Source organism: Trichophyton rubrum, assembly GCF_000151425.1.
Source record: "Trichophyton rubrum CBS 118892 genomic scaffold supercont2.10, whole genome shotgun sequence".
NCBI classification, from domain to species: Eukaryota; Fungi; Ascomycota; class Eurotiomycetes; order Onygenales; family Arthrodermataceae; genus Trichophyton; species Trichophyton rubrum.
This window is the reverse complement of record NW_003456419.1, coordinates 939832-952837: the sequence shown is the minus strand read 5'-3', so window position 1 is coordinate 952837 and position 13006 is coordinate 939832. Positions and strand designations below refer to the sequence as shown.

The window sequence follows — 13006 nt, the reverse complement described above, 5'->3', positions numbered from 1 at the left end:
ACTGGTCGCTGGGGAGTATTTCTCCTGCTGGAAATCCTGCTGGGCGTGGTAGACCTGCTGCTGCTGCTGCTGGTACGTCTGTGGAGAGGGCGCCTGCTGGTGGAACCTGGCGCTGCGAGTTCCGCTGCTGCTGCTGCTGCTGCTGCTGCTGGGAAGAACTGCCGGCCCTGCTGGCCCTGCTGGCCCTGCTGCGGCTGGGGAAACCCCGCGACAGACTCTCGGACGGGCAGCATGTCGGCGGGCAAGAAGGAGGAGCTGGCGGTGCGCGGGCGGTACTGGGTGCTGGCGGGCCTGGCGATGCTGGAGACGCTGCCGGCGTGGAGGTGCGACGGGCCCTCGGGGAGATGCGGCGAGCTGCTGCTGCTGCGGGCGTCGAGCGTGTGGAACTGGAAGCCGGCATTGCCTGGCACCGGCTTGCGGGGAGGCGCCTTGTATACGGGCGAGCGATAGTCTGCCATCGTCATTCGGCCTGGGAGTCTCGCTGGCCGTGATTCTCTTGCTTCTTGCTGCTGCTGCTCGTTCTTCTGCTGGTTGCTGCGGCGGTCCTCAGCAGGCGCGGCCAGGGGCTCGATCGACGGCGGGAATACGAGCTGCTCGAGGGCTATGCTACCGCATCTGTCACTCTGACAGTCCTCTGGTCCGCCACTGGCGAGCTGTCAGCGGTTGCAGCGGGAGGTCGGGGGATGGTTGGGATTGGAATCGCGATCGCAGGCAGGCCAGGAAGAAGAAACGGGCCGGGGCGGACGGCGGCTACGGCGCGACCTCGACCGGGACTGGGCTGCGCAGGGCAGAGCGAGAGGGCCTGCCGCAGGGACAGGACGCTGTGAGTAGTAGAGAGACGGTGGACGGTCAGGAGTGACAGGATCGAGAGAGCGAGCGAGGGCGGGCGTTGTAATGTATATATGTATATGTAGAGCCGCCGCAGCTTGGAGGGTTTTTCGATGCCAGCGAAGAAGCAACAGCAGAAGAAGAAGGAAAAAAAAAAAAAAAAAAAAAAAAAAAAAAAAAAAAAAGCCAACGCCACTGCTGAGACGCTGCGAAGCCTTGGAACTGCTACGGTAACAGAGCTCGTTCGAGCGAGCCAGACGAGAAAGACGGGCAGCCAGGCGGATAACCAAGAGCTCCTGTTTGCTGGGCGAGGAGGAGACAAGCATCTTGCCGCGCTGCAGGGGAGATTCAAGGGCCTGCTGTCCTTGCACTTGCGGTATGGCATACATATATAGCTACATCTACGGCCGCGGGCTACGGGAGGACGCAAGGCATAGCAGCAACTCGGCTCGGCTGGCCTGGCCATGGTGAGGATGCGGTCGGATGGACAGCGGACTATAGATAGCGGCTCTCTCTCTCGCGCTGGCAGCTGGCTTGCTTGTTCGCCAGAGTCCAGCTGCTGCTCCCAGGCCGGCCGGCCAGCGAGGAGGCTCAGAGCAGGCTCGCTCGCTCTGGGACGAGCCGAGAGACGGCAGAAGGGAGACGCAGCGCAGGCAGGGCAGGGCAGGGCAGGGCAGGGCATGGCATCGCCCGGATGCGAGGCGGCGCAGTGCCGGCCAGAGCTTGCCCAGACACCAGTTTGCCCGTCTGGCGAGACGTGGCTTGCTCGTCGGCTCGTCTGCTCGTCTGCTCGTCTGCCCGTCTGCCAGGCCAGTCTGCGCGCTGTCGGGCCGTCAGTCGGTCGGCGTTGGGAGCAAAAGGGGGTTGGCAGCCTCAAGGTAGGGTCTGACTGACATATATACTCCGTATATATAACGCTATGCTAAGTCCCGGAGCTGTGCATGACCAAGCACTTAAACAGCTAACCAACTAGGTATGACGGCATCCCAGGGTGTCTCGTTTCTTTTTTGCGGGCTCGTCTTGCTCGGAGGGAGGAGAGCCTTGCTGCCCCTGACCAGGGAGCTGCACTGCTGCTGGATTCCTCAAAACTCCTGCACTGGCAGACAATACTCATCTCAGCCTTGGCCGTGGCCGGCAGGTCTTGGAAAGATCATGCAGAGTAGTTAGTTAGACGGTGCTCCGCCGGTAGTCGATACCTCTGGGGATAATAGCTGCTCACTCTGGTACTCCGTGCAGAGTTCGTATCAGACAAAGAGACGGACTACGGCCAGTCATATTGCATCATATTCTCTCCATGCGACGGTCCATCACCCAGCAGGCCTCCTTTGACGAGTTTGCTCTATCGATGGGCCTTTATCATCCTTCGCTAACTACACTTTTTGTGGCGCTGGGGACGCTAGGGACTCGACTTCCGGCCATCCAGGGTCAAGAAAGGGACCCCCCCCCTTCGACCTTCGCCTGCACCAAGAAAATGGAATAATAACCAGACTAGACCTGCTTGCCCTGCTTGCCCTGCTTGCTGCAGAAGAGCCTTGCAGACAATCTGCTTTTAATGCCTGACGAGGAGGCCTCCTTCTTTCTATCACAGCAGTCTTTGCCAGAGAAAGACATCTCCCGCTCCGTTGCACCTCCGCCCCAGCTGAGAGCTAACCAACTAGCTCAACTAACTAAGATGGAGTCCAAAGAACAGTCTCGCGGAGGCTGCGGGACGCTGGGGGCTCACTCGGCAGTGGAGAGTACTAGCACGAGCAGCCCTACTGTGTTGCCGTTGGAGGTCGATGACGATGTCCGTTGGTGATCTATACATGACCCTCCCCCTTTTTGTCTTTACTACCCATGTATATGACCCGCTGACGGACAAGTAATAGCACGAAAGCGACTATTCCGATGAGCTGTATGCATCAACTTGCTCTCTCTCTCTCTCTCTCTCTTTCTTTCTTGCCGTTCTTCTCATGCGGTGCAACATGATGATGCACGTCGTCTAACGGGCCTGCAGGTCAAAGTACTCAGCCTCTCTGACATCCAGTGTTGTCGATTATCCCGTTGTGCATGGGCGAAGATACCACGCCTACTGTCGGGGCAGTGAGTAGGGTTGCTATTACTCTTACTATCTAGCTAGCTAAATTAACCAACCCCCGTAGGATATCTGTTCCCCAATGACGAGCAGGAGAACGAAAGACTGGACATCCACCATGCGCTCATCGACACCCTCTTGCATGGCCGGCTCCATATGGCCCCTATCAGCAAGGATCCCCAACGGGTACTCGATTTATGCACCGGAACCGGCATAGTACGTGCTTCAACCCGTCTGTCTCACTATTGCTTTTACTAACCTGTCGTCCGTCACAGTGGGCTATCTCATTCGGTAAAATTACACCCCCTTGAGTAATCGCTCTGGCTATGGCTAACAAGTCTTATCAAGCCGATGAATACCCATCAGCTGAGGTGCGAACCTTCCGATACAGCCTCGCCAATCAACCTGCACTACTAACGCTGCGAACAGGTCATAGGGAACGATCTAAGCCCTACTCAACCTTCTCTGTATGTATATATACCCACTCCTTCGCCAATATCTCGCTTACATGCAGACAGCGTGCCCCCGAATCTGAAATTCATCGTTGACGACGTCGAGGATGAATGGGGCTACGAAGGCAGTCCCTTCGACTACATCCACGGCCGCTTCCTGATCGCATCCATCAGAGACTGGCCACGGCTAATAAAGCAGGCCTTCACGTATGCAACCTACCTACCCAGTCACAACCTGCTAGTTAGATTTACCAGTGGCCCCCGACTAACAAGCATCAAGGTGCACGAAACCCGGAGGATGGGTTGAGTTCCAGGACTGGGACGGCACTATCCGCAGCGATGACGATACGTTAAAGGGAAGCCACCTATTCCAACTGCAGGAAACAGTTAAAGAGGCGTTCATTGAGATGGGCATCAACGCGAACCCAGGTGCTGAATGCAGTAGCTGGCTCAAGGACGCCGGGTTCACTAACATCACCACTCAGGTTACTATCCTTTTCTTCATCCCCTATTCCAGCATGTGTATAGTACTAACGTACAGCCGGCGGTAGAAATATAAGGTCCCGCTTGGGACGTGGCCGAAGGATAAGCACTTGAAGACTGTAGGTGCATATAACTTGCTTCAACACACCGAGGGACTAGGGGGTATTGCCAATCTGCCTTTGATCAAAAAGGGCTGGCAACCGGAGGAGATTGAGGTCCTTTTGTCAAAAACGCGGGAAGATCTAAGAAACCGTTCTATTCATTCGTATTTCAATTTGTAGGTTTAGTACTTGCCTTGTTTTCTACCTGTTTGTTGCCTTGGTAATGACTAACGTTGGAGCTGGATAGTTATGTCGTATACGGTCAGAAACCTAATGCTACGTCGGCTACGGGAGGGTGATCTTTTTTTTTTTTTTTTTTTTTTTTTTTTTTTTTTTTTTTTTTTTTTTGCTGATATAGTGTTTCTTTATTCTCCAATAGATATCCTTGGTATTCAGAAATAGGCAACGCGTCAAATTTCCCTTAGATCTGAGTATTCAGCTAAAGGTCTTGAGATAAATTTCGCCACTTAACCCCAGAGTACATGCAGTGCATCCTTTTTTGAGCAGTTGTGACTTCAGTGTATCCATCGGCGGCCAGGTAGTTGACTCAACGACCAATACACCGGTTTCTTCTCTCCGAATCCTAGGACAAATCGAAAAGGCCAGGTCGGGGAAGAGAGAGAAACCGGGCGTTATTGCGGGAAGTCGGAAGTACGTTGTTTCGAAATAACGCGAAAGCCTGGAAGGGATAGGCCGTTTCCAATTCTTGTGAGCTATCCTTTAGGGGCAAGCCGGCTGCCCATCGCACAATCCTAGTACGAGCACGGAAGAGTGCTATACCGACGTTGTAGTGATGCATATGATAAAAACAGAAACCATCTCGTTTATCCATCGCCATGAACTCGGAAACATCCCAATCCATGCCCGGGTGGTAGCGAAATTCGATCTGGCTCTGCGGGAAGAATCGAGCATGTTTATCTACGAGAGAAATAACCTGAGAACCATTCTGGTAACTCACCGCGGCCAGCATATATACGGGAGCTCCAGCCCTCCGTTCCCGGGGAGTTCGGTAGGTAGCAGCTTGCAGAACGTTCTCTGGCTTAAGCAATTCCCGTGGGATTGGAGCATCTTCTGTCAAAACTCCAATATCTACCGCCTGGTATTCAAATTTGTGTAGCATGCGCTTCTTGGGTGGTTCTGGAATGGCATCTGCTGATGTCCAATGATGAAAAACCTTGGAGAGGAAAGTTCCCATCTCCCCGTCCGTAACGTTAACTCGGGGGTCAGTGAACTTCTTGATCTTGCGAATGTAAGCACGAAGTTCGTTCTTTTGCTCAGGAGAAAGCTGATCGGGGGAGCAAATCAAATTTTTTGTAGTGTCTGGCATGACGGCAGGCGCTGGCGAAAAGTCAGGAGCGTCCATTCTTTCTGTTTCCTATGTGGTATAAAATCCCGGCTCTCGAGGAATGATCGGATTTTTCGCCTCTTTTGGTTCTCCAGTCGAGAAAATAACGACGATGACGTAGAGAGACAGGCTCGTCAGCAGAGCATATTCTACATAGATTCATGAGTTCAGTCAATTTCCTGGAGGGGTGAAATGAAAACTAGGCCATGACGACCAAAAGGCTGGTCAGGGAGTAAAAGATTTGGGTATACCTAGATGTGAGAAGCGAATTTCAAGTCTCTTGCCGAGTTTCCGCAGCAAAACTAAATAAGCTGGATTTGGAGTGTAAACGAGGATACAAATCGCGGTGGTTCACTTCTGGTAAAGATTCTCAAGGCCAATGGTATCCGTTCAAGAGGAAGCAAGTTTCGAGGACAGCCAACTAGAAAGGAAGAAGTGGTATCATCATACAAGAAAAAAGCCAGAGAACTCTTAGCCTCTATCAGGCTATTCAGTGATTAATGTTCACATTGCTATTTGATTAACCTAGCATGCGATATTGGGGAATTATCGCATCGTTGATGCCCCCAATATTTCTTTCACTAAGAATAAGTTTTTGGATGATTCCTGCAATATCGTAAAAAGCATCACCAGATAACATAGTTATTCTTTGAGCCCTTATCATTATATCTGTCAAGTGGGTATCATCTTGCAATCCAGCATATTTATCAGAATATGCCCTTTTATGTAGCCGCGTTGTTGTTGACGTCCAGTTTCTCTTTTTTTTTGCCGCCGAAATAGACGCCATGGTTAGTCATCAATGTCACATCACGTGCCTAATTAATCGAGTTGACGCGTTTAGTTCGCGTTTGTTGCAGGCTCGAAGCGACAACAAGCAGGCAGCAAACACATTTGGACAGACAGGAGACAAGACGGCTGTACGGCCCATGACTTGTTTCTGCATCTTTGATTCTCCCGTTTGACAGAGATATACGCCTTCGTTTTGTCCCCAAACCAAATATTGTCACGTCATAGCTCGAATACGACTGTCGCTCGCTACAACTTCAATCTGATATTGACAGCCTCCGAGACACGGATTATTACCCCTTGGTTCATTTATACGCATTGGCATAGAACTCCATCGATTTCCACGCGAACTGTCAGATAATTGGCTATTGCTAGAGGGACTCCTGTGTGGCGATACCTAGGTACATGGTTGAAACCGCGGATCAGGGCAACAGTCTATGGTTATTTGCAGCCCTTCACATCGCTCAATATAGACTAAAATGACAGAGGTCGATGTTCGTCCAGGCATGAATGGACTACCGGCTTCAAGATTGACCCCGGATCCCCCAAAGAAACGGATATTCGAGGAGTTGGACACTCCTTCCCAACCTAGTTCTACATCCGCAGTACAATCCAATGTTGACAGGGCTGTTGATTCTCATAGCTCCTCCAACCATGATCCGTCAGTTATGAATGCAGACCCTGTTCCAGCAGATGCTATTCCTCAAGCCTCAATTGATATAACCACTAGTGAAACTCCTTCTACCCCTAAAGAGAAGCCAGCTAACCCCAATAAAAAACGCAAACTATCACCCGCAAGCAAGGAGGCTAAAGAAAAGCAGAAAGCAGAGGAAAAGGCTAAAAAGGAAGCAGAACGAAAAGCAAAAGAAGAGGAGAAGAGAAAGCGTGATGAAGAAAAAGAAGAGGAACGTAAATTGAAAGAAAAGGAGAAGAAGAAGCGTGAAGAGGAGAGGGAGGAGAAAAGACGCCAGAAAGAAGAAGAGAAACAGGCTAAAGAAGATGAAAAGCGAAAGAAGGAGGAAGAAAAGCAGAGGAAAGAGAGGGTATGTGACATGACATCAGTATCGCGGAGAGTTAACATGGCTAACAAACCTACTGTAGTCCCAGATGAAACTCAATGCTTTCTTCACAAAACCAAAAGCTACCCCCAGCACAACGACGGGAAATGAGACCAATTCTGCTAGGACAACGACCAATTTGGCCTCTGATTCGGCCACTAAAGCATCTAAACCTGCCTCGGATTTCGAACTTGAATTTCCACCCTTCTTCATTCAGTCACACGTGAAGCTGGCTCCTAACCATAGGTTTGAGCGAGATTCAAATGCATTAAGTCATGCATGCGAGAAACTCGACAACCTCCGTAAATCCGATTTCGGACTTGCCAACGATGACATCCCATTGCAACGGTATAACCCTGCTGAGTTGTTCCAGATGATATCATATAGGCGTCGCCAGGGTGAACCAGCAACCCCATCTGTGAAGGAAATCCTCCTTAAGCTTCAAGACCCCGAGCTTAATAGCATCGACCTTACCGATACGAATGGAACGGCAACCCAGGTAGAGAAGTTGCTTCGAAAGATACCCATGAAGGTCTTGAATTTCAGAGAAGACGTCAGGCCTCCATACCAAGGCACATTCACCAAACGATTGGAACAAAGGGCTGCCCGAAAGCTATGTCGAAATCCGTTTTGGCGGGGCGTACCCGAGTTTAATTATGATTATGACTCCGAAGCAGAATGGGAAGAGCCAGAGGAGGGAGAGGATATCCTTTCTGAAGGGGATGATGAAGTGAGCGATGATGGGGAAGATGACATGGATGATTTCCTAGACGATGGAGAGGACGAGTCAGCCAATACGAAACGGAGAATGATTGTTGGAGATCTCGAGCCGAAATGCACAGGAATATGCTGGGCCGAGGACAGTGCTGATAACCCAATAATGAATCAACACCGAATGGAAATTATATCAGGTATGGCCAGGCTTACATTTCTTACAAGGATATATCAGAACTAACTTATCACAGAAAACATAACATTCCCCATTGACCCCTTTTCTACTCAATATTGGGAGACGAAACCGAAAGTATCTTCAGGGAATTCGGCTTTCAAAGTTCCCCATAGACCATCCACGGGCAAATCGCCTTTATCAAAATCACAGCAACAATCATTATTATCACCTTCGTCGGCTGCAAAATCCTCCAAGCACCTTACTCCAATGGTGGTTGTACCGATCAGCAAACCTAAACCACGAATTCAATTCCCAGAAGATAAGCTGGATGAATTCAAGGAAGCTGTTTCAGGGAGCAATCTAACCAAAGCCGGATTGATTGAAGTTTTGAAGAAAAGGTATGCTTCATTCTCCACCTTACCTTAAATTCACATCAGGAGCGAAGATGCTAACCATTGATATTTGTTCCTCGTCTAGATTCCCCAAAGTGTCCAAAGATATTATCAAAGAGACTCTTACCATCATTGCGGCGCGACAGGGTCAAAAAGAAGTAGACAAGAAATGGGTTCTGCTTTAAGCATTTATGATTTTCTCCATGTTTACTTTCTTCATCCCTAACCATATAAAGATTATTTATATCGTTCCTATAACCTATCTTCCATGGCTAACCTCTTGTCATTTTGATTGTGTCATGCTCGTATCCCAGACACACTTTTCCCAGCTTCGCTAGCTGTTCATATACCCTGTGTCCACGAGTAAATGACTTGCATCTTTCGATGTCGTGAGCATTCTAATTGGCAGCTCGATTTGTTACATATAGATGAGATTATCTTACATATTAGATATCCTGACAATTTGCAAGTATCTCTACGCTGTTTTTGAGGGCACCTACCCCCAAAAAGCCTGAATGAACAACAATTTCCGTATAATTGCAAACAACGACCTGAAGGTCGCATATCTTCTTCCACGTTTCAACATTGCTGAGGCAAGTATCGTAATAAGTACAACGGCCTTGATCTACATAGGGTAGGCTACCTAGTCCATCCATGATACCACACTCATCGTGGATAATGATTCTTTCTAGCTTTTCCTCTGAAGCTCATTGTTGTTCAACGAGCCAATCCTAAGATGTACAAGTTTAGCAAGGTGGGCTTAGAGTCATCTCCTACTCGTTCATATATCTCCATGTTGATCCCAGACAAGATGTCAAGAGTTTGGATTAAAGAATTGGCTCTAGAGGCCTCTGGCGTGTAACGGCATTTGTGGACGGATCTGACGAAGTTGTGGCTGGGGAGATACAACGTAGAAAAGTAGTCGTGAAGTCTCGTTGTATCTTTGGGTGCGCCTAGGTAACTATAGAGACCACACCTGGCCATCTGCGCTAAAGCTACTCTCTGAAACCGCCCCAAAGTACATTGGATGGCATGATAGCAGCAATAGCGGACTGTTTTAGCAGGAATGCAATGATCGAGCACTCTTAGATGCCAATAACCTAGATACTCTATACTCCCCCTTCTTTCCGACCTAGATATTGCCAGACCAAGTAGTGATATGGAGGGTCGTCCTGGTAAGGGAAGCTGGCCTAGGGGTATCTGAGGCGGCACCTGTCACCTCAGAGGAAACCAGAAGTGTTTTTGTGCCAGGTATAGGTCGAGGATATTATATAGCTGCATTTATTGCATCTATTTTGTTAAGCAAAGTTGATAACATAGCGTGCGTTGGTTCATACTTTGTAGAATATAGAGGGATATCTTGCCAGATGCACAATCAAGTCGAAGTCGCTTAAGGGCTGTCATGGGAAGGGTGGAGAGTCCTAGGAACGTAGTTATTAACACGGGTATCATGTGTCGAGTACACCGGCTCTTGTCCGCCCTTCTTCGCTGAGGTTGATATAAAGACGTTCCAGAAGAACGAGTAAGCTTAAACGGACGTCAACGCATCAACCTCGCCCTTCACCGACGACGACGACGACAACAGCAGCAGCAGCAGTAAGACTTCAACGGCCAGCTACTACAACAGTTACCTGGGCTGCGGGACAGTCACCAAGGAGAGACGTGGACACCCAGTAGGAGTGAGTACTTCCTGTGTCCTCCTATGACATCAGATGAGAGACCACATGAGCCAACGGCTCAGCAGCGGCCTGACACCGTGGAATGCCTGCCTGACTAGTTACAGATTCCTCATCAACCTGAAAGCTGAAACTGCTCCGTCCCACCCGCCAACAGCCCTCTTGAGCCTCTGCAACGGCGCTCTGAGGCGTTCAAGGCTCAGCTGCGAATGTCCCATAATTTGGCCACTATGTTGGCTAGCTAACTTATTCCTCTGCCACTAGTTAACTGCCATAGTCTGCTCAGGCCAAAATTTACGAAGAACAAGTCGCCCTTTGGCAAAAAGACGAGCTCGGCGTCCCATTCGCCATCTGGCTCGATAGGCTGTCCCGTTGCTCCCCCAGAGTTTGTTTTGCTTTCATGTGTTTATGGTGGGATGGGCGTGGCCCAACCAGAGCTGGTATATCAGATGCAAGCGGGGCGCTAGACGTGGTGGAATGCATGCATCGTTGCCAGCTCATCGACCAGACCCTGTCACCATGCTAGTCGCTCATTTGGCGCATCTGGCTGCAGCTGCAGTAGCAGTGTATGGCCCTCCAGGTGTTTTGAATGTGTGTCAAGCGGAAGGAAACGGAGGGAATGACGAGGAGAGATAGGATGAAGACAAGAAGAGAATGAAGAAAAACAAAAAGCAAAGGGCTGAAGAAGTACGGAGTACAAGAGAGCGGACAACAGAAGACGACGAAAGAAGCGATGACTGGGCAAACATTCGGACTTGAACATGGCAAGCCCGTTACTTTTTCTGCTCCCCATTTTTGCTTCTTTTCACTCTTGACAAGAAAGGTCGTTTGATGCATTGGACCAACGACGTGGCAGAGCTGATCTGCGACCAAGTCCAAGACCGCCCAACCTATCTGCACGACGACACAAAGAGCGATGGGGATGAAACCTATCGTATCTTGAAAGGCCTTGTCCGCAACCCATCATTTACGAGGAGCATGGCAGTTACGGGGATTACAATCCAACACGGAAATTCTGCAAGAATAATGAATTCCTCGACCTACCTTTTTCATTTTCTTTTCTTTTTCTTCTTCTTAATTTTTTTTTTTTTTGGCCTCAAAAGAAGAAAATGTTGTGGATGACCCCACGAAACTAGAGAAAGCCTCAGCCGTCCCGCCATTAGGTTGATATCTTAGGGCTGTCAAAGGCTGAATATGTTGATATTGCTTCCGTGCCAGGCGGTGAGACGGGCAACGAGCAACGGGCAATGAAGGCATGGCTGTCTGCGCCTGTTCAACCCATGCAAAGCTGCAACCATGGCCCGGGATAGGAGGAGGAAGTGGAGGTAGATGAAAAAAAAAAAAAAAAAAAAAAAAAAAAAAAAAAAAAAAAAAAAAAAAAAAAAGGAAGCAACAAGGTGCAACGATCTATTCTTAACCATATGCCAAAAACGCGCGGAATATAAGCCGGGCCAGCACTTCTGGGGTGTGGAAATGAGGAGGACTAAGTCTGCAGAACAACCAATTCAAGGTGCAGCTCGAGGTTTCAACCGCCGGGTTCAACCCTGACCGTTGAGGTATGACATCGCAAAGCTCGTCGCCAGCCAGGCGGTTCATCGAGGTTTCCCGCGTTTCCTTTGACCCTGTTGGCATGTATCACCCTTGATCGCCAATACATCGAACATATTACCTACACGCATTACATGGGGAGTTACTCCAGGCGAGAATGAGCGAGCATTTTGCAGCCTGCTGCTGCTACTGCTCCTCGTCCTCCTCGAGCTGCCTGTCCTGCCACCTGGACTTGTACGCCCCCTTACGCTCTCTCACATGCAGGGAGAGAGACGACGCTGCCAATCACAGGGCGCTCCAGCACGCCGTCCCCGATCAACTCCAGCATTTCTAGGCGTCGCCTTTTGATCGGAGGGAACCGAGCAAGTAAGAAACGACACATCTCTAGCCACCCAAAAAGCCAACCCCCCCTTTCCTCTGCTTCCTTTCTTTTCCCTTTCTGTTCCAACCCTCATACGCAGACGGACCCAGGAGCCGCGAGAAACCTTGAGGAACAAACCGGCCAGTCGATACGGGAGCATCGCTGTCCCTCTTAGTAACGGGCCTACGGAGTTCCCTCACGTAGCGTAAGACTAGCAGCAGCAATAATCGTGATGGGGCGTAAGCAAAATATGTAACCAGCAAAGAAGAAAAGAAAAAGAACGCAGTCCTTGTCAGGCCAACGCACTCCCCCCTTAACTATCAGGATCCCTTCGCCGCTCCGCTGCGCTTCTTATACACATGAAGAAGACCTCCCGGTTAGCGCAGAGAGACAACTCCGTCTCCCTCGTCAGCAGCCCAGCAGTCCCTTGTCGTGTCTGCAGCTGTCCTTTTTTTAGATCCCCCCCTTCCTATCCCTCGTCCTGTCTCGCTGCTGTATCTCCTTCTCGGGCCAACTCATCAACCGCTAACTCACTAACCAGACCAAAAAACCACCCCACGCTGGACCAACTTCCAGCCACTTTCTGTCTCTCCGTCGGTTCTGCTGCTGCTACTTCTTCGCTGCGGATCCTCTGCACTCTCTCAGGCTTCGAGCGACCATCTCGAGCCATGCGATAGTCTGCGCGGGCTCTGCTCTGTTCGCTCTGTCAGCTTGGGCGCTCGAGACTGCGACGGTCTCGAGATCGATGGCCCTGTCCTCGCCCATGGAAATATGATCAGCTTTCAACACGCCTGTCTCCCTTCCGTTCTGGCGTATGCTGCTGCTACCGGTACGTCGAGATGGCCTTTTCTGCGCTGGGCCTGCCTGTTGCGAGCTTGCTGACCTGTGGATGTTGGTGGAATCTATAACCGTAGCTCTCCCTCCATCGCCATCTAGTTCTCCGCCTAGATGCTATACCCCTACGATAACACCACCACCACCAGCAACAACAACGACGACGACGACGACGACGA

At 50.1% G+C, this 13006-nt stretch overlaps 5 protein-coding genes across 5 annotated transcripts; 2 read left to right on the top strand and 3 right to left on the bottom strand.

Annotated features, from left to right (window-relative positions):
- Positions 1-2500: 2500 nt before the first annotated feature.
- On the top strand, positions 2501-4237 carry TERG_07719 (uncharacterized protein; the record flags this gene model as incomplete). Its single annotated transcript, XM_047748823.1, has 9 exons — positions 2501-2614; positions 2697-2785; positions 2825-2910; positions 2970-3118; positions 3332-3369; positions 3421-3561; positions 3635-3839; positions 3906-4114; positions 4186-4237. 9 exons carry the CDS (start codon positions 2501-2503, stop codon positions 4235-4237), a joined length of 1083 nt encoding a protein of 360 aa, XP_047604812.1.
- A 103-nt stretch (positions 4238-4340) lies between these two features.
- TERG_07718 (uncharacterized protein) lies at positions 4341-5265 on the bottom strand (the record flags this gene model as incomplete). Its single annotated transcript, XM_003232053.2, has 1 exon — positions 4341-5265. The coding sequence occupies one exon, from the start codon at positions 5263-5265 to the stop codon at positions 4522-4524; it is 744 nt and encodes a 247-aa protein (XP_003232101.2). The 3' UTR covers positions 4341-4521.
- A 1507-nt stretch (positions 5266-6772) lies between these two features.
- On the bottom strand, positions 6773-7150 carry TERG_12587 (uncharacterized protein; the record flags this gene model as incomplete). The annotated part of the gene is made up of 1 exon (XM_047751529.1): positions 6773-7150. One exon carries the CDS (start codon positions 7148-7150, stop codon positions 6773-6775), a length of 378 nt encoding a protein of 125 aa, XP_047607344.1.
- A 26-nt stretch (positions 7151-7176) lies between these two features.
- TERG_07717 (uncharacterized protein) lies at positions 7177-8442 on the top strand (the record flags this gene model as incomplete). Its single annotated transcript, XM_003232052.2, has 2 exons — positions 7177-8038; positions 8093-8442. 2 exons carry the CDS (start codon positions 7177-7179, stop codon positions 8440-8442), a joined length of 1212 nt encoding a protein of 403 aa, XP_003232100.2.
- A 104-nt stretch (positions 8443-8546) lies between these two features.
- Positions 8547-11083, bottom strand: TERG_12586 (uncharacterized protein). The gene is made up of 2 exons (XM_047751528.1): positions 9746-11083; positions 8547-9698 (listed from the first exon to the last, which is right to left on the bottom strand). The coding sequence occupies exon 1, from the start codon at positions 10919-10921 to the stop codon at positions 10607-10609; it is 315 nt and encodes a 104-aa protein (XP_047607343.1). The 5' UTR covers positions 10922-11083; the 3' UTR covers positions 8547-9698; positions 9746-10606.
- Between the last annotated feature and the right edge of the window lie 1923 nt (positions 11084-13006).